The 21,242-nt window shown below is 36.9% G+C and overlaps 2 protein-coding genes across 3 annotated transcripts in view; one reads left to right on the forward strand and one right to left on the reverse strand.

The window, feature by feature from the left end:
- Nucleotides 1-261: 261 nt before the first annotated feature.
- LOC120631619 lies at nt 262-6,245 on the reverse strand. Of its 2 annotated transcripts, XM_039901275.1 has the most exons (5): nt 6,012-6,245; nt 5,533-5,783; nt 2,357-2,524; nt 1,807-1,966; nt 262-1,359 (listed from the first exon to the last, which is right to left on the reverse strand). In XM_039901275.1, exons 2-5 carry the CDS (start codon nt 5,611-5,613, stop codon nt 1,229-1,231), a joined length of 540 nt encoding a protein of 179 aa, XP_039757209.1. In that variant the 5' UTR covers nt 5,614-5,783; nt 6,012-6,245; the 3' UTR covers nt 262-1,228. The 2 variants fall into 2 exon arrangements, with proteins under 2 accessions (XP_039757209.1, XP_039757208.1); XM_039901274.1 differs by lacking the exon at nt 6,012-6,245 and having other exon boundaries at nt 5,533-5,792.
- Nucleotides 6,246-7,457: 1,212 nt separating this feature from the next.
- Nucleotides 7,458-21,242, forward strand: part of LOC120631723 — a 31,811-nt gene continuing 18,026 nt past the window's right edge. The window contains exons 1-4 of the mRNA XM_039901405.1: nt 7,458-7,729; nt 9,945-10,097; nt 11,360-11,528; nt 12,190-12,295. Of these exons, the coding sequence (XP_039757339.1) occupies nt 7,652-7,729; nt 9,945-10,097; nt 11,360-11,528; nt 12,190-12,295 (506 nt within the window). The 5' untranslated portion in view covers nt 7,458-7,651. The remainder of the gene's footprint in view (nt 7,730-9,944; nt 10,098-11,359; nt 11,529-12,189; nt 12,296-21,242) is intronic.

The raw sequence follows: 21,242 nt of genomic DNA on the forward strand, positions 1-21,242 counted from the left end.
ACACTTGAATTTTGTAATGGAATTATTTTTTAGTTTTAGGTAAAATAAAACTATAATATGTTATATGTAACAACAATAATATAAGTAGCTAACTAGTTGTACCCTGCCACGCTTCGTGGCACATTGTGATTGAATGGTTGAGAAAAATAGATAAAAACAATCCTTGATGGGTATTATATATCATGCTAAAATTTCAGCTCGATCGGTGCAGAACTTTTTGAGTTTTTGAAGCGTACACAAACCAACATAACATTTTTATATTTATAGATGGTTACGAAAAGAAGTATGATAAGGAAAAACCAGTTTATTAAATTAAACCATTTTATAAAAAAAAAAACACATATTATACATAATTGAATTGACATAGTAATTTATATAGCCTAGGTATATATATTTTTCTTTACAGTTATCACTAGATTACTGCGAGTAGATCCGCTTTGTACACACATCTCAAGTCGAGTGGCGTCCCCACGGAATGGTAGCTACATTTTTTCTACGCCAAGCACGTCCCATAGCTGAATTATTGCCCATTGCCCAAGTTTGCTGAACCTGCGCCAACACTCGATTAGCAATAGGTACTTAGTTGTATCTAAAATTAGCGCGAGTTAAGAAACCTCACATAAAAAATATCCTTGAGCTCCATAAAAGTACGCTTCTTAATATTTTTTATTACAACTGTCACAATATAATTGTGTAATCTATTGTCACTGCAGTTTATACCGGGTCTCAAATTCAAGTTCTGAAATAGCTATTTTCAGTATTTATATGCCGATCGATCTACAGGAAAGTTAAATTGAGTTTACAGATTGTTGAGCCAACTTTAAGCAGCAGTTTACATGTTGGGAGAGTTTACTTCTCATCCAAGCCTGCCATTTTGGAACGAGCGATATAATTTTTGCTCTGACCATTAATGGTTTTCAGAGGTAGGTATGTAAGCAGTGAGGCATGCTGATCAAGATTTCATCGGCATACACACTCCATTTATTCAATTACTTTCCTTTGCGTGTTTTATTACTCCAGACGGAGAAAACAAAACAATCAAAAACCATAACGGAGTGGAGAACTCCTAAAATGAGTCTAGCGCTCCATCCACCCTTGCAGTAGCGTAAACTCGTATCGTCTCATGGGGATATGATAGTGTAGAGTTGAGGTATTGACGTATTTTTACGCCCAAGACGTTGAAACACAAAACGTTGGTCTTGTTTGGCCCTTGTCGTGGAGCTCAATATCAGAAAGCCTGGTCTTTGGTCATCACCGGTCGGTACACCCTGCCGGAATGCTGAAAGCGTCTCTCGTCCTCCTCGTACATGATCTGCTTGTGGCGACTGTGCACCACCACGATGCAGTACACCGATATACCTGGAACAGGCCAAAGTTTTTCTAGAACCATTAAAACCTGAATGTAGTGGAAAATGTGTGGGAGTGCGAGATCGTAATCGTTGCTTTGACACCAATGGTACGGGGTGCACGTATTGCAAATCTTTTATACGGAGGTGGAGCAGTTGTCCATCTTTAAGTAACTGTCAAAAAAAATAAACAATAAGGGGTGCAAGCTTTAGGTCCCTGTTCTAATATGTCTATCAGAATTTGATCAAGTATTATGTATCAGTTTAGTCGTATGAATTGTCAGCCTTGTCAGTAATATTCTATAATGTAAGACAGCTACTATACCGGTAAATGTGATGACTGTAATAAATTTCGGTTTTGTATCTGTAGCTGAATTGAGTTTGGGTCACATGTTTTATAGATACATCCACAACATAGAATATAATTATGTTTGGTGGTTTTGTGAAAAGTAGTACTAACAAGCCCTCGTTAGATGCACGAAGATGACAATCGTTTCCACCTCCAGCATCTCGCCAGTGTCTTGAAGGATTAGGCTGATGCCTGTCAGGCATATGGTAAATACCAACGCCGTCAGAATTCCCGTCATGATCGTCCAGGGAAGCGTTAAAAATGCAAGCTTCTGAAATCACAGAAGTTTAAATGTTCAGTTGGGTTTTTACATCAACCAATTTTAATTAATCACTTGTCTGCTGTTCTTTTAAATACCGAGAATACGACGTTCTTTAATTCTTTCATAGGACCAAAACTCTTTAGCCAGCTCTCTTCTTCTGTAAGAGCATGAATGTCAAGCGAAGACATAGCTAAAGGGAAAATTCGGGAATTAAAAAATTTATACATATCAACAGAAGCGTACAAAAACACTGTTGAGGGCAACTTTCCCATGACTCAATCATTAGCCCTAATGAATGAATAAATACACTTTTATTTTATGGTTCCTAACTTGGATAAATGGGACTAGGAGCAGAAATATTGCAACATTAGATACTAGTAGATCTGTATATCACCTGACCTTGTGAGCGGCCACGATGAGCAGGATGGAGCAGAGCAAGGCGACTCCACTGACGACTGCCGCGGTGATGTACAGCGAGTATTTGTGCCCGGAGATGGTACCATTGCGTCCCAGCGGGGCTAGCGTCACTAGCAGGGTGTATCCTAATAGCTCCAGAAGGGACCACACCTGGAAATATATTAAAGTTTGCATTCAGTTCGACCCGTTTGACTTTGAATCCAGTCCGATTCACATACACAAATTCACATTCTGTGGCCGACTTGAAATATGAAAAAAACCGTGTAAACAGCCATTGGCTAGATTGCAGATTAACAAAAATATTCGTAGCTACCTACTTTTTCGCGTTATTATAGACTATATTTACCTTTTTGTATTATTGGCAACCAAGTACCGCAGTAAGAGGTACCGTATCTTATTCTATACTTGTACACCTATTTTAGTGCAAATTTTGGAGTAAACTGATACAATGTCTTACCTTCTTTTTCCTACCCTACAGTCGATAACAGAATCTGTAACCAATCTATCTTGATGAATTGAATGTTCACGAAATTAACCACCACACTTCATCGCCTCAACCGACCGAGGTCCACTGCTGGAAATAGGTTTTGCGTAGGGAATTCTAAAATTCACAGTCTTGGGCCGCTTGTTTCCCGCAACTCGATTGATGATGTCTGCCCACCTCGTTGAGGTCGACTAGCGCTACGTATACTGGTGCAATCTCCTTGGGGCCCCAACCACAGTAAGTATATTAAAGCAGTATGGAAACCACGAACAAACTTTCACAACTGCACATTAAACTTGTGCGATTATCACTTGAGACAGCTTGCTAATTTAATATATTTACTGTGCTCTGAGCTATGTGTTCCATTCATAGCCGCCTCAGCTACAGGACTCATTAAGCAATGTCGGTTACTCTATTTCTTCCACAGATCTCCTCATTTCCCACGTACGAGTAGTAGATATTCTTAGCATATCTTTCTCCATCGCCCGCTGACCGCCGCTTTCTGAGCCTTCTTATGAAACCACGTTTCAGTCACTCTCCGAAGACTGAGGTTTTTACGCACTGATTAGTGCATTATTACTCTGAAGAAAATTCCCTTGAGTTTTGACCTAGTAGCTAAAGCTCACCGGTACATGCACGACTTGATAAACCTAAATATTTACGGTGTCTACAGATTAATATTCGTTCTCGCTTGAGGCCGCACCATCTTCAAATTAAAATACCTACTTAAATACTTATAAATAGGTTCTACATTTAAATGACGTTGTTATGGGTTGGCTATTTGAAATTGAATTGTGCTTCTTTAACGCGTAACAAATCTCAGGATGTAATAACAAACAATATTCCTTGTTATTAATATTCCCACTCTATACGCAAATTTTTTTTTATACTTCCTGTGACTAAAGGGGTTTTCGATCCCCAACGGGCAATTTGGAAATTTATAATTTCTGTTTTTTTTTCTAGAACGCGCTTATGTCATGACGTGTCAATAGTAGGGTTTACAGCATGTTTTTGGGGACCACCAGGTGAGATTGCCCTTGAATTTTATAAGTAAACATTCTTGAGAATGTTATCTATGTATCTAAAGGTGAGTACACGAGCAGGTAATACAATCATGAAATATCTTTCTAGTTTGCTATAGTGATGTTAGATAAACAACTCTTACACATAAACCTAACTAATATAATATATGCGAACGTCAGTTTGTTTTGTACACTTTAATGCCTTAACCGTTCCAGATAGAATGATAAGTAAGTTTGAGAAAATGACTGCCCGAAGGGTTTGATTGAAAGTCGACGACTATGCGAAGCGGCGGACAAAAGCTGAATGATGAAGAGAAAGCTGATGAAGTTCTTCGTATAATATTATTGCTCTAAGTGGCTAACTATAACAACCGGAGACTATTACATTTTTAATGAAACTACATCGAGCCTCATGCTTAAACCTAGCTGACAAAAAAACTCAACATTTTTTTTTAAACAAATACCTTTTACTTAACCTACAATTTGCTAATAAATGTGCTGCTAAATTGAAATTTTATGAAATTATAATTTTTCAAACAGCGCTTTGGACTCTTCTCCTGTAAATTTTCGCCGGTTATATCTCGACGGATCATCCAAGTCGGACTATTCGACTAGGATGTTATTTCGCCAGCTGCCGTCGGCTGGGTGCATCACTGGTCCAACAGGCCGCGTGCGCCCGCGCCGCTATCGTCAGATAAACAAACAACGGCTTCAATTCAAGGCTGTGACGTCATACGCACGAATCACTGACAGATAGGTATAAAGTCTATTATAAAACTATTATGTACGCAAACGTAAAATGTTTATGTACGCAAACTGCGCTGAGCAATGATTTCAAGCTGGCTAAGCCGAGAGCAAAAACTAGATAAGTACCTAGGTAGGTAGTTTATAGCTGTAATCCTTTCTTTGAAAATTTTGTAGGTACTAGTATGTTGAGTAGGTACAAAGAGGTAGAGGTAGCTGGGTAGGACATATTAAATATTTAAGACAAATAATAACATTCGGATCAAATACGCACCTAGCTATATAGGTATACCTGTTTAAAAGAAAATAGCTAGCGGAAAAGATAATTATTGTTAATTTACACATTTGTTACTATTTTCGTTGAAAATAGGTGCATGAAATTTTAACGTATTTTGTTGCACTTGTTGCACGAAAGGTTCTTAGAAACCTAGTAAATACGTCTTGCAAGTCATGCCGAAACCAAACCAGGACGTCATAGGTAGGCAGGAGAAGCTGCAATCGCTGTGAGCTCTAAGCATGGCAACTGAAATTTTTGTGCAGGGAATTCCCAACAGCGAATAATAACATATTTTCATTTGCACTCTGATTTTTGTGTACTTAAATTTATTCTTGCCCCTGGGCCCTTGGTTACACAGCTACGCCACTGAGTGGAAGTCATCGATTGAGATGATGCTGTAGGTACCCGACTGTGTGTGAAATTTGCTATGGTTAAGCCCAACTAGGTATACTTCATTAAAAAAAAATAACTATTGCTATTGTTCACATTAAAAAAAAGTGAAAATCCGAAGGCTGGCCGGTAGAAAATGCTTAAAAGTTTTTTTGATAACCGTTGCGCAATAAAGTGAATAAATACATAAATAAAATCTGTTCTTCAGCCCTGCTAAAAGTAGTATGAATATTGCACTCACCGTATAAATATAGCCAATAATTAAAGTTCCTGTATGCAGACTGGCTCCACAACAACACCTTTTCACCATGGGCACACTCATGGCTCTTATTGCTTAACACTTAGGGTGTTAATTCCCAACATCCCAAAACAATCCATCCGATTTTTAGATAGCTACTTCATAGATAGATTAGATTATTTATGGGTTTTCTTATTTTTTTATGATGTGGGTCTCTTACGATAAGTTAACCTGACTGTTTGGCTTTTATTTACCTCAAAAAGGATAAATATTTTTAAAAATCAAATTATTAAGCACTATTCCACATAATCTTTAGGGAAATAATATATATATTATTATTGAAGTGTTTCTTTTTTGTTTCAACTTTAATTTTATCTTTACTTTCTGTTTAATTTAATTCCAAGTTGTGTACACATACTTTGGGTTGTAGCTTAGAACAAAACTTGTTATTACTTATATTTAGATCTACTTTTAGTTATTACCTGTTTTGTGTACCTAATAACAATAAACAATAAACAATAAAGGTTAAGTGGGAACACTAACACTTAAATTTCCGCCATATACCTAATTACCTATTATTAATTACACATTATTTGTAAATATTTAATCACGCGGAAAAGTTGTCACAGCGTATGATTTCACCGGTAAGCGCGTTATCACTAACTAACTGCAAAACCAATCGCTTCTTAGCGTCAACGATAAAACTGCAAAATATGACGAATGTACCTTACAAGTTTTCTACCTACTTATTAATTTGATACTATCGCTCGTTGCAACTTTATCGAAACTGCAAGGTTTGTGAGTAAGCGTTGCTACTGATAATGTTATCAGATACCGATTTTATATTATAGCTATCAGCATTTTAGGTACTCATTAAAGTATTTCACTATTATAGCAATGGTGCAATAACGGAGAAAACATTATTATTAAAAAGGTAGTAGGTACCCATCCACGGGTCTGTCTATTTGTTTCATTTACTTTCAGCTGTTCTGATCTACCTAAAAGTTTATGTCTCACACATAAACTTTAATGTCCATAAAAAGCATAAAGTATTTTAAAATAAACCCTTTTGTCACGGTGGTATAGGATAGTCAGCAGAACCTTTTGTGAACCTATATTTATACGGTTTGTTTTTCGAGTCTAGTCTAGTCTCGAGAGCGTTTTTCCTATAAAAATTGTTATACTTTTACACCATTGTGTATATTTGCTATATCTTTTACTGTAGGAGTTAATTAATGCTGTTGTTTCGAATGGCCTGTAGTGTATAACCACCATCCCTATACCTTAAAACAACATAACGGTTGTAATAGCGTTATCATAAGGGAAGTGGACCCAACGCGAAGCTAGTTGAGCCACAGGTTCAACATTCGTGGAACTGCTTTCTGTGAGGCTCGGACCTGGACTAAAGTTTCTGTACGGTGATGTTAGAAATTGCTGTGAAGAATTTGCATCAGAGTGTCCTACTTGAGGTGCATTTTTTCATCCGAGCTGTAAATGACATGTTTTTGGCTTCTCCTAAGGGAAGCATGGCGTTAGATCGGAATATTAAAGAGGATGCCGCAACCAAAATCATATCTTATTTATTTATTACATAGAATTATTTACATAGATGACATAGATAGACTTACAAAGTATGATTTTTATTACACATATTTTATATTTTAAGTACTGATTAAAAAATAATATGAAGGTGGCGGATGTTTGGCAGGAAAACTAGAATTAGGTTTGAATTGACTTCGCTAGCTAAACTTGTGACATCTATTTCTAAATAAATTAGTTTGTAAAGGAATCCATTCCTAATAGATAGAGGTATGTATGTACCTACATAGGTAGGCACATGCGTATACGTTATCAAATAAGATACAGATAATCTATGTAATTGCTAATAACCAAGGAATTTCATTCAACTCAGTTGGTTCCGATCTGTTTCCTAGTACCTACCTACCTACCTGCATGTTTTGATAAGATTTCTTTCGCGTTAATTTTAATAAGTATTCATTAGAAAAAAGAATGTTTTTATAGCATTAATCCACCATTAATCTTACTAAATTTTATTTAAATATAATCGTTATATGTTAGTAGTGAATAACTTACTTACCTAGTTGATATTTGTGTATTCAAAATGTGTATTCCATTATCGAGATGTTGTTTTTGTGTGAGTTTGGATGTCGGTTCAAAGATTATTTCGATTGTTAACTTGGTAAGTCTTTTTTTTATTAATCTTGAAAACATTCCAGGCACGGAATCAATTGTAATAGAATAGTACCTACTTAAATAAGATGGTATTTACTACGAATATATCTGTGGTATATTTCCAGTAGTAACGGTAACCTAGGTATCGAGATAACGAGTTTTAGATTTTCCTCTTGATAACAGCTTATTCTGGAAAATGTATTGACTCATGTCTTACGAGTTTTTAATTTATTATAGACTAGAAGGACTAATTCCTTGTTATTGGTTTTCGGCGTTTAGGCAGACTGCCAGATGGCAGTCTGCCAATATCGATTCGAACATTTTTTCACATTTTCGGACATTTTCGAGATATTGATCCGAACATTTTTTTTTATTTTAAAATATATGTATACCTACCTAAGTATTTTGTCTGGTGGAAGGCTCTGGCCGTGGCTAGTAGGTACCACCCTACCAACAAAGATGTGCTGCTAAGGGATTTAGTGTTCTACCATCTTAGACTGCCTTACCACCAGGTTAGATTGCAGAATTTTTTTCCGAGGTCAGCTTAGTTGTGAAGTGCATACGGAAGTAACGTTTACGACAGACATCTGTAATTTGGATTGGTCGTAAGATAATAACCTCTTTTATTTATTGTATTTTTAAATACTTGTAAGGAATCTACGCTACTAAACAATATTTTTAAAGAACGTAATACCGAGAGAAAATCGGACCTCATAATTTTATTCCGAAACCAAATTCGATCAAACCTCGCTCAATAATTAAGTTTAAAGACGTACCTACTAAAACATGGCATTATAAAATAAATATATTTTAACAGTCTAATTTTTCATATATGCATTAGGCCCGCCTCGCCCTGCGACTACTATAAGGGGCGATGCGTTCGGACGCTCAGCACTCCGAAGCCGGTGTGCTAGAATTGTGTCTATATGAAATGTAGTGCGGATGACATGCAAAGGCGTTGTGGAGACAAACGCTTGAGAGATAAAACACGTACTACTGATAAATGAACTTTTAAAGAAGTGGAATATGAAAATTAAGATTTAGGAATAAATCGTTTTTCTATTTATGTGGTGTCGTGAACGGAGTGTTATTTGAAATAATGCAACGGAGCGATACTAATAGTTGAGTTAGAGTACTGCATCACACAGTGATGCTATGACGTGATGCAATATTGTGGTAAACCTAATATGATAGTTAACGTGGTAAACATAATATGATTCTAATCTGTTGTTTTATGTTAGGCTGAATTTTAGGCCAGTGGCATACTAGTCCCCGCAGTGAGCCTCGCCCTGCCTTGACGTCTAACGTGCAGATACCCAAATTCAGAACGCACTGAAGCCTTTAAGGTACACTCCGGTGTCCATGCGCTGTCTAATTTAAATACGCGGACCGCACCGCTTGAGGTACACTCTCACAAAGTTGTAGGTAATCTCACTGACTCGTTCTTTTAAAGACGCCAAACGTGGAACGCACTGCTATAAGGTTCACTAGTGGCCATGCGCTATTTAATATTGCTCTGCATTTCTCTCACAAATTAATGCATAGTAATAGGGGGGGTTGACTCACAATCGACTTGTTTCTAGTCCGAGCTCGGGTAGGAGTCCACCGTTGCGATGCGTGAGTTGGGGCTCGCAACTACCATTATTTCAATAAGAGATATTGGTACCATAAAGACTTCTTCCTGTACTAAGAGGAAGAAGTGATACATAGTGAATCCACTATGCCGTTTAACGGAGATATGAATGCCTGGAGTAGGGAGATGAAGTTGAATGTGCTATGATGTATTGAGTGATGAGGTGAAGGAGACATTATGTTGATAAATTAAATCTAATTTAATCCTTAAATGGCATAAAAATAGGATCTAGTGGTTATCTAGATCCTATTTTTATGCCATTTAAGGAAATCAAGTCTTGTGAACTGGTTGCTTCTGACGCTCTAAAAGTCTTGAGTTATTATGGGACTCAAGGTTGGGGTCTTAGCCTCTGGATGATCATGTGCCAGTATTATTTAAGAAATTATGAAACCTTACGGAGAGATCTTTGTTAGGATCCAGTCGGTTTAGTTACATACTCCACAGAAACGATATCTGCCAGACAACCTTAGGAGCTGGTGGGTGCTCTAATTTCCTCTTTACTATAAATAGCGAGGCGTGTGCCCAACCGTGGGACATTCACATTATATGTTTCAATGTTTATAAGTTCCTACAAGGTTATTTTTCGCAGACGTCATCAGTTATGATCGCCATGGTGTACGGCTCGGCGGCCATGTTACCAGCGCCGGTGGCCGAGAGCCGGAAGATCGTGTACGCCATCATCGCCAGTGGCGCCATGTTCCAGCTGCTGATTGGCTGCCTCTTGATCTACGGCGTGTTTGGGGTAAGCGTTGATAGCCCAGTGGGGGCCGAGTTCGGATCCCAGAACTTACCTCAAGCTTTTCTAAGTTAAGTGCGTTTTAAGCAGTTAAAACATCACTTGCTTCAACGGTGAAGGAAGTCATCATCGGGAAACCTGCATCCCTGAAAGTTATAAAAATAATCATGAAGAACAACAATGTTTAGCCCATTTAAAGGCATGCAAATCTCAACTTAAAAATAGGTAATAACATACAGAATTAGATAAATGACAATAAATTTAATTTAGACCTTTAGTACAAAGCAAAGTACTCGTCTAACAATTACATCAATAAGATATTCTCTTTAATGTTCCCAAAGGTGTGTGGAGTCCACCAATCCAAACTGGGCCAGCGTGGTGGACTACGGCCTTAAACCCTTCTCATTGTGGGAGTACCCATGCCCTGTAGTGGGCCGGTGATAGGTTGATAAGCAGTGGCGTGCATTTCATACATTCACAAAAGCACTGCATATTCTAAAATTGATATATAACTCGTATAGGAGGAGAATTTTTGCCGTTTTATGCTGCTTAATGCATACTCTGGTAAGAAACCCAGTGCACGCCACTGTTGATAAGATACTATCCTCTACTGAGATCACTATGCTCAGCGCGTGATGAAATTGGTTTAACCTGAATAAATACTTATGAGTTATTGCGTAGCCGGTTTTAAGGTCATCGTCATCATCAACATCATATCAAACCAATACCGGCCTACTCCCACAATGAATGGGTTAAGCCGTAGTACACTATGCTGACCCAGTTCGGATTAGTGGACTTCACATACCTTTGAAAACATTATGGATAACTCTCAGGCATGGACGTTTCCCAACGATGTTTTCCTTCACCGTTGCAGCAAGTGATATTTTAATTGCTAAAAACGCACATAACTTAGTGACGTTTGAGGTGCGTGCTGGGATTCGAACTCGTGAAAACCTCGAAAGTGAAGTCCTACCCACTGCCAGTGGCGTGCATAGAGGGTACGCACAGGGTATGCAGCTGATATAAAATAAAGAAAATATCCATTACGAGTTCTAAAAAAACTTAAGGATAGGCATTGTAAGAGTTATATAAAACCTACCCTTAAGTATTTATAACTCGTACTGAAGATTTTCTTCATTTTATATTATCTGCATACCCTGTGCATACCCTCTATGCACGCCACAGCCCACTGCTATCACCGCTTCTAACCTACCTATGTCTAAACAAAATTCTTACATTAAAAACCTTGTTCAAACTCCTTATTACAGAAAAAGCCCTGGTTAATACTGCCCTGGCTCGTGAGTAACTGGATTTTTTGCTTAACTCTGATCGCGCTCGCAGTCTTCGGTACGATACTCATCGCGTTACGGTACGTGGCGGGGGAGGAGACTGCCAGCGAAGTCAGCACCATGGCTTCAGTCTATTGCATTTATGGAGGTCAGTACAATTTGCTACCACCACCTCCACTGTGGTCCATATCCCCTCATTGAAGAATTTCCGTTAAAAAATTTAATAAGACCTATTCTAGAGTTCTAGAATAGGTCTTATTAAATTTTTTATTCTCAAAAATTCTCATTGACTACACAATGCCCATGGGAACTACATGTCACTGAGTTAGGTATAGGTACTATGTATGTATGTATGTACGTAAATAATTTATTCGACAACACAGAAACTTATAATTATTACACAAAAATGTTAAGCTTAAATTTCGGTATGTACAAAAAGGCGGTCTTATCGCTAAAGAGCGATTTCTTCCAGACAACCTTTAGGCTAAGGAGATATTGAAATATACACAGCCAGATAGGTAGTGAATAATATAAACATACATGCTAATAAATAAATAAACTATATCATTACGATATTAATGGTATAATATGATATAATATATCTACTAATATATTTACAACTTACATATCTATATTTACTATATTGACATATAACATTCAAATCATCACTTACCATCAGATGTGATTGTAGACGAGCGAACATTTAAATTAAAAAAAATAAGTATTTGGAAATCCCAAATCGTTGTTTTGAGGGAACACAATCGGTCGAAGACATATTTATAATAAAATATATTCTTTTTAATTTTCAGTCGTGTTATACTACTTCGCGTCGGTGATAAACAGCAGAAGAGATGAAATGCTCCGGGATACTTCCACAGAATCTTTGAAGAGGTTGATGAGAAGAGATGTCTATTAGTATCCAGTATCAAAACTATTTGAAAGTGTGATGAGAAATAGGTAAAACTGTGATCAGTGTAGACTCTGCAGTAAAGCTTACTGTGGAATGACTGCTGATGCCAATGCAAGCTGTGAACCGTTATGGAGTAGCCCTCGCCATGACCTATAGCTCCGTGTCGTGCCTCTGAGCATAAAAAAAATACCTTTTAAATACTTATCTAATAAATTATTAATAAGTGTTTATCTAAAATTGATTTTTTAGCGCGAATAGGTCTATTTAAGATGATCTGATAGTTGGAACAAAAGTATATTGCGAAAAAAAATTTTTGAACCTCACTTGCACTGTCCATGTCTGGGGGCTTATCTAAAGAACGGTTCAACCTTTTGGAATTTCACAGATAAGTAGAATTTTGAAACGATTTTCACTGTTGAACTGACTAAAGCGAAGATAGTTAGTTTTTGCTACCTTAAACCTTACCCTTAACCTTAAACTTAACAGAAGTTCTCCGCCTTATCTGCTATTGTTTTATGTGAACAAATAAATTTTCATTTTGAACTTTTCATGTTCATGTTTCATTTTCATTTGCTTGATTGAATTTAGCCTAGATAACAAGTTCTACTTGTCTGTATAATTCCAAATAATTCAGCTGTTCTTAAGAATAGCTCGGACCAATCGACAGCAAGGCAAGCAAAGTTTCAAAAAATGGTAGGTATAGAAGACATTGCAAGAAAGGTTTTTAATACAGAATTCCGCAAAGTATCGCGTGCTTCTATTCAATTTTTAACAACAGTGGGCTTGACCGTGTAGGTTCGTTCCATCGTTCCGTTCGTTCGGTTTTTTTCTTTTTATATTTCAAATAAATAAGTACATTTTTAAAGAAATATTTAAGCCTAATTTTCATATAAGTGTTTTTATTTGTACGACGGGAAAGATGAAACCAGATATACAAAGTGGATAACATCCTACTATTCTACTAAAATTATAAATGCTAAAGTAAGGATGTTTTTACTCAATCAGAAATTTGGCATGCATATAGTCTTTAACGTGGAAAAGTACATAGGCTACCTTCTATCCCGATTCCTTAAGAAGTTCCCAACGGAAAATTTAAAAATGAGCTAAGCAACGGGCAGACAGCTTTGTAATTTGATTTGCATGTCACCTACGCAGAAGCATGCATAGAAGGTATGCACAGGGTATGCAGATGATATAAAATGAAGAAAATCCCCAGTACGAGTTATAAAACTAGGTAAGCTTTTTAATTCTTACAATGCCTATCCTCAAGTTTACCCTGTGCGTACCCTCTATGCACGCCACTGCATCTTTGCTATTAAAAAGAACATGTACTTTCTATACCGATCTCTCAAATAATTCCCATGGTAGGATTAAAAATTGTGAACGAGACCTTTAGACCCAATTCTAAAGTCCACGCAGAGGAAGTCGCGGGCAGAAGCTAGTAGTATTTAAAAAAGTTTCCCTGAATAGGTGCACTATCAAACTGCAATGGGATGGCAGCTCCGACATTACTGAAAAGTCTGGCAGTTTTTGATGACAATTATAATAATAATTACTTTATTTTAACCCAAAAAATAGTTAACACGCAGAGTCCTGTATATATATAAAAAGACTACTTAAATTTGAACTATGACAGCGCCTTATAGGTTTACCTATTCTGTGGGCACCAGTGGCAAAATAAATACCTACTTATTTAAAAAATTAAGTAGGAAGCAACTAAACGAATGTACAAAACATTTGCAAGACCTGTCTGCTGTCACGGCAACTCCTGTACTAGTTTTAACTGTTTGTTTATTGTACTCAATATAAGTTAAGAATTTAATTGGCTGTACGTTTCGTTCTGGTAAAAGCATTGTAGGAATGCCATTTAGCCTGTATCGAGTACGTGTAGCATTCAGCGGGTACACATCGTTGAACAACAAATAAAGGAAGTATATTACGCAAGCCGACACAATTCCGCCGTGAATCATTATCAAAAGTATTTTTTAATAAGTACCTACCATGTGTGAAAGTTGCGAATTTCGAGAATCACCGAACTAAATGAGCATTCCATACAAACATGTTGATATCAAAAGAACCAAAAATGCATTGAGTTAAGAGCATACAGAATCCTCATTCAGTCATTATTGTTTGCAGTGCATTGTGTCCAAACAGTAATAACCTGCGGAATGTTTCTAGGTCCAATTTTTTTTCCCATTCACCCATTGTATGGTTAACGCTTAAAACATTAGAGCTAAAATAATTTCGGTCAACTGCTATGTGGTCTAAAGTTACTAACAAATAATCATATATAAAACTAAATTTAATATTTACAAAAAATATTAGCCGTCTAACTGTTCACTTATGGGCATGGTACCCAAAATGCTGGCGCTATTGCCCCTTTGAAGTTACTAACCATTTTTTCGAGAAACCAATCTTAAGTGGAGGAGTGGAGGATTGATGCTTCAATATTAGTAGTGTACACGGTTTCTGTATGTTCTTAAATCTGTGTTAAAATTCTACCTGCCTGCGCTGTTCTACGAAGCATCTATTTACCCGCACCGATCACCTAACACTTGTTTCTACTGTTGTGAATCGAGAAAGATGGCTACATATTTGATTCCTAAAGTCCAAGCTTTCGCAATAAAGGTGGCTTAGAATTTTCTGGCCCGAGGCTTTCATCTTTTTTTTTATTCCACTACAGTTAGCCCTTGACTGCGATCACACCTGACGAATATACTTCACAGGCTTTAGAGGTTATATAATGTCGCTGAGACTTATCTGTGAAACCCGAAAGCCTAATAGTTTTGAAGTAACCACTTCCTTAGTTTTTAGTGAAAGAAATCAGATACAACCTAACATCATATGCAAGAGTAAAATCAAGTGACTCCTGAGAGAGCGTAGATACTATGCTCGTGTCGGTCTTTTATCTCGAATAGGGTTGTCATAAGTAAGCACTTTTAGTTATGAAGTCATTTGTATGGAATAATAAATATGTTTCTTTTGATTTCATATTTTTACAAGGTGATTCCTTATGAAATTTACTAATGCACACTTCAACAGTATTTCGTAATTTGCTTACACGTTGTATAATATCTTCATCATAATAAAATTTCAGTAGTAGTAGAAATTTTTGCTGTCTGCCGCCATTCTTATTTCTGCCCCAAGCGGCATTCCTGTGTTCCGGTATGCAAGGCGTGGTTGCCGACTTAATTACAGGCACTTGCGGCTAACACCTACGTCTCAGGTTGATAAACACAGGGCGGTACTGTTAAGGACCTGTTCCTTGCATGTCCTGCAAAGTGTTGTCCGGTTTACAGGCGATGGTTTTTCACATTCCATCGTTCGTAAATTATCACCTCTATGAATTAGAAGGCTACCCATAATATGGTTAACAAACAAATTGTACACGATTTCCACAATAATATAGTTATAAAAAAGCAAGTCCTAGAGTTGCCTAACTTACTTGTATTGTATCTTTACATACTTAGTTTAAAACAGGGGGACCCTGTTTATAAGCTTGGATCTTTAAAACTACGCAATGGATTTTATTACAGTTTTCAGCAATAGATAGAGTGATTCAAGATGTTTATATGCAATATTGATTCAAAGAAATTCAAAGATTTTCCTATAAAATGCGCGCGTCTTATCATAACCAATAATAATCACTCCAAACTGCCCAACATGTAATATTGCAACTGTGTGAAGCCGCGGCGGATCGCTAGTTACATAATATTATAATGTACGCGTACTGGTAGGAATGTATAATGACCCGCTTTACATGGGGGAAATAATTAGGGTGTTCGCGGCAACAATGCGTTCTGGCTGGAGGATCGCACTCTCTAATAGTGATGTGCGCTGTCTACTTGTAAAACACGAGAATTAATAGCAAATTATTAAAATTGTAAATATAATCAGTATGGAGTCCTTTAAGAAGCGAACACCCGGCTAAGTTTTGGGTTTCTTCTTAGACCAGGCTCGTTTGGAACCCTTGTAGCTTTAGTTTCAAGTTTACGAATATGGTTATCGCCATCATCTCCCTACTGTGTTCACATTTCTTATGGACTGTACACATCAAAGTGGCATCTATGGACCTACTTGAATAGAGATATTTTTGACTTTGAACGGTGCCCTGTGGTCAGAGCTTTCGATCCCCAGCACCTTTCGGAGTTTATATTCGTTTTAAGAAATGAAATATTCGACCTATTTCCGACCCACTACAAACCACGGTTCTCCTTTCAGAATAAAATGCGTTTTCCGTCCACCACGCTAGCCAATTGCGTATTAATACTTAGACCTCACATGAAAATATTAAGAAGAACCTTCTCCATGCAGGTTAGGTTAGCCCGCCCGCCCTGTGTCCATCAACCTCAGGAGTTTGTCTTAAGCTTGTTATTAATATTTATACCAGAGCACAGCAATGCTGCTTAGCGGCATAAATAAGCAAGGAGGTAGTAATTCCCCGGACGAGCTTCGTCACAAAAAAGCTCTACTACTACTAACTACTGCTTTCTGAGCCCAGGGCCGTGGGTTCGATTCCCACTACTGGAAAATGTTTGTGTGATGAGCATGAATGTTTGTCAGTGTCTGGGTGTTTATATGTATATTCTAAGTATTTATGTATATTATTCATAAAAATATTCATCAGTCGTCTTAGTACCCATAACACAAGCTACGCTTACTTTGGGGCTAGGTGGCGATGTGTGTATTGTCGTAGTATATTTATTTATTATTTATTTATTTATTTAAAAAATTGGAAAAACATATGTATCATAAATTTCGCAATAGCCTGTTAGAGTATATAATATATCGAGGTTACTTCTCAGTTAGTCACTAAACGCATAAGACAATAAAAAGTCTGTCACACTCGCTTGGCGAAAACGTCCAGGTAATATAAATGCACCGCCATGACATTACAGCTCTTAGTCATTATGTGACAGCTTCGCGATTGAGATCATGGTGAGTGCTTAAACATACATTTCTAATTACCGCGACTTCCTCCGCCTGGAAATCCTGGTTGCCCGTAAAACTAAGATATTTTCCATGCCTGATATCTAGCGTAGTTTTAACTCACTACTGACATACAAAAAATATTTTAATTGCCAAAAGGTTTTAACCTCCGTCCAACCTTTCGTCCCCAGTTTCGTGGCACGACCGTTACGCCAAATTGCATATATACCCGGCGCTTTTTTAAGCTAGGTTTCATCATCATCATCACATCAAGCCATTACCAGTTCACAGAGCACGGGTTTCCTCCTACAATGAGAAGATGTTAAGGCCGTAGTCCACCACGCTGGCCCAGTGCGGATTGGTGGACTCCACATACCTTTGAGAACATTGTGTAGAACTCTGAGGCATGCAGGTTTCCTCAATTTCCTATTTTTCACTGTTGAAGCAAGCGATATTTTAATTACTTAAAACGCACAAAACTTAAAAAAGTTAGAGGTGCAAGCTGGGATTCGAACTCGGTTCTCCGATGTGAAGTCGAGCTAAGCAAGTTTAGGCTAGTAGTGCTTATTATTTTTTTTTAAGATCTCCGCAGATCTCTATCTTCTTGATGGATGGAACTCCTTATTGGACACAAGCAAGTCACTCGCATTATATTCAATAGTTTACATAACATGAAAGTCGGTTTCGTATTTATTTTATCTCACTAAGAGGAACGCAGTATCGTAAGATTCGTCTTAACTTTCTTAAGCTTATCATCACCATCAATAACTTAATCAACTTATTACTGGCCGACTACAGGGCAAGGGTTTTAAGAATGAGAAGGGTTTAGATTACACTGGGGAAGTGCGTTCGAATATGAGAACTGACACCGGTAATATGTAATTGAGCAAGTGGTATTTAATAAAGCATGTATATAACATTATGACAAATCCAAAAGGGGCAGATAAGGGCGACAAATGGGTATCTTTTGAACTGAATTTCAAATTATTTCAACTTATAACCCTTTTAACGACCATCCAAATATGAATGAATACTCTATTATTGTACACCAAAGAAAAAAGTAGTTATAGAGATATACACATAGAGTTAGGAGTCCAATTTGGTGAACTTATCGCTACATAGCGATAAATTTTTATTTGGAATTTCTGCCAGGCAAACGAAGACGCAAAAGGAAAAAAACATGGAATAGAGGTAGGTGGTGCAATTAATGAGATATAAACATCAGACAAATACATAATATATATATATACCAAGAAATATGTCTATATATATATATATATAGACATATTTCTTGGTATAACTAGTCATATAGCGCATCTATACATACAATATACAAATTGTATTGGCCCGTCAGAATTATTACCCAGATTAAAACCTAGACCTCGATAAAGAGTCGTGATATCAATGTTTTATTTCTAAAGTAATGCGATTTTCGTTTATTAAAATGCCAAGACCTTAACTCAGACTGATGATAGGACATAATAAAAAATACATATATTCTACCTCTCTTTAGATAGCTCTTAAGATTCATCAATCAATTAATGACCACTGCTCGACTTGCCTTTGCTTGGTATTTCTTGCTTCCCGCGAGTCATTTTATGTCCTCTGACCTTATAGTTGTAGGTCTACCAACGCTAAGTTTTCTGATGCGTGATCACCACTCCACCTTCATCTTGGGGCAACAGTATCAATCGATCGACCCCGATGAACCGATCGAGGTAGGTAATACTAGTTTACTGATTATCTGAGCATATCCTCTCCATCAACTCCTGAATGACTCAGAATGGCGTTATCAGGTTCATAACTGGAGACCACTGCCATCACTGTAAGATAATTGTTAGATAATATTTTTCACAACTGTGAGATCTTAGGTAAATCGATAATAACCAACTTAAGATCAGATCATTGTGGCCAACAAATTACTGTTTTGAATAATATAAACAAAGATAAACATATCGTCAAGTGTAGGCCGATAACTAAGAGCAAATTGACGCGATTCAAAGGTGAAATATCATCCAAAATTCCTGCCCTTGTCTTTAAGAACGGTCATCCTGACAGCATTTATGGTACGCTCTTTAATATTATAGAAAATGAATTTAACAAAATATTCAATTTCAAACATATAGATTTCAATAAAAAAATAAAGTTTAGCGATTGGGCAACTATTGGCATATACAAAAGTAGAGATAATTTGTATGAGCTCTATGGTGAAAAACAATATAACCATACTCCAGCTTTCCTACAACACGTAAAAATGTACTCTAAAACGTTTAAGAACGTTTGCTTTCATGCTAAGTCGCTATACTTTAAGGATCAAATCATAAAATCGGATAACAAAGTACAAACAACCTGGAAAATTGTTAATAATGAAACTGGGAAAGCTAAATCTCGCAACGTAAACTTTGAATTAATTATTAATGATAATAAAGTTACCGCTGACAGTGAGGTTGCAAGTACCTTTGAAAACTTTTTTCAGAGTGTTCCTATTTTGTTGACTGATTCACTTAATTCTTCACCTACTGCAGCTCAGAGTTTATTGAGGAACAACGTTAATGAGTGCAACGTTTTATTTAATTTTAAACATATATCTGCATATGATATAATAAAGAATTTTAAGTTGTTGAAACAGAAAAAAACCGGTGATTTATGGGGTATGTCTGTAATGGTAATATCTAACATTATAGACGTTATTGCCCCTTACTTAGCCATACTTTTTAATGAATGTGTTGATAGAGGTACTTTTCCAAATTTAATGAAACATAGTAAACTTATACCTCTATTTAAATCTGGCAATAAAAACGACATTAACAATTACAGACCCATTTCAATCTTACCAGCTCTTAGTAAGGTCTTTGAAAAAATTATATTAAATCAACTTTTGAATCACTTCAATGTAAATAACTTACTACATCCGGAGCAGTACGGTTTTACTAAAGGTCGTAGCACCACGGATGCAGGCGCTAAACTTTTAAAACATGTGTACGATGCCTGGGAACGTTCGCAGAATGCCATTGGTGTTTTTTGTGATCTATCCAAAGCATTCGATTGTGTCGATCATAAAACCTTGCTTCTTAAACTAGCCCATTATGGTATCAAAAACGTTGCACTAAATTTGGTTGCCTCTTATCTCAGTGACAGAACCCAAAGGGTTTGCATAAAAGACATTAAGTCGCAGGGGTCGGCTACGTCAATGGGTGTCCCACAGGGTTCAATCTTGGGTCCCTTTCTATTTTTGGTGTATATAAATGATCTACCACACCATGTCAGTGAAACCTGTGACATTGTACTGTTTGCTGATGATACATCTCTAATTTTTAAAACTGATAGAGGTAGAGACAACTCTGACGATGTAAGCCGTGCTATGTCGCATGTGTCGCACTGGTTTACTGTCAATAATTTACTTTCAAATGCAAAAAAAACTAAGTGTGTGGAATTTATTTTACCAAATGTAAAGAAAGTTAATAAAAATATAATAATAAATGGAGAATCACTAAAAATGGAAGATTCCACAGTTTTTCTGGGCATGACCTTGGATTGTAAGCTTCAGTGGGGTACCCATATAGATACACTAGCAGGTAAACTAAGCTCGGCTGCCTACGCCGTCAGGAAAATTAGACAGATTACTGACGTAGAAACAGCAAGACTTGTTTACTTCGCGTACTTTCATAGTGTGATGTCTTACGGGATCTTATTATGGGGCAAAGCTGCTGATATTGAAACTATATTCATATTGCAGAAAAGAGCTGTACGGTCAATATATAAACTTAAATCACGTGAATCCCTCCGTGAAAAATTTAAAGAAATTGGTATACTTACGGTAGCCTCACAATACATTTATAACAATATAGTATTTGTAAGACAACATATTAGTCTTTATAAACAAAAAGTGGATATAAACAGTCGACTTACAAGAAATGGTCATAAATTAGTGACATCTGCATATCGTCTGCGAAAGGTGCAGAAGTCATTTGTGGGATTGAGTATACGCTTTTATAATATGATTCCTAAGGTAATTTTGGACCT

Source organism: Pararge aegeria, chromosome 18 (assembly GCF_905163445.1).
Source record: "Pararge aegeria chromosome 18, ilParAegt1.1, whole genome shotgun sequence".
Taxonomy (NCBI): Eukaryota; Metazoa; Arthropoda; class Insecta; order Lepidoptera; family Nymphalidae; genus Pararge; species Pararge aegeria.

Excerpts from the sequence above, each read along its gene's own strand:
- LOC120631619 (XM_039901275.1), bottom strand. The coding sequence starts at position 5,613 with ATGAGTGTGCCCATGGTGAAAAGGTGTTGTTGTGGAGCCAGTCTGCAT. Across the intron at positions 2,525-5,532 it reads TTATTGGCTATATTTATACG|GTGTGGTCCCTTCTGGAGCT; the intron begins GTGAGTGCAATA and ends ATATATTTCCAG. Across the intron at positions 1,967-2,356 it reads TCATCGTGGCCGCTCACAAG|AAGCTTGCATTTTTAACGCT; the intron begins GTCAGGTGATAT and ends CTGTGATTTCAG.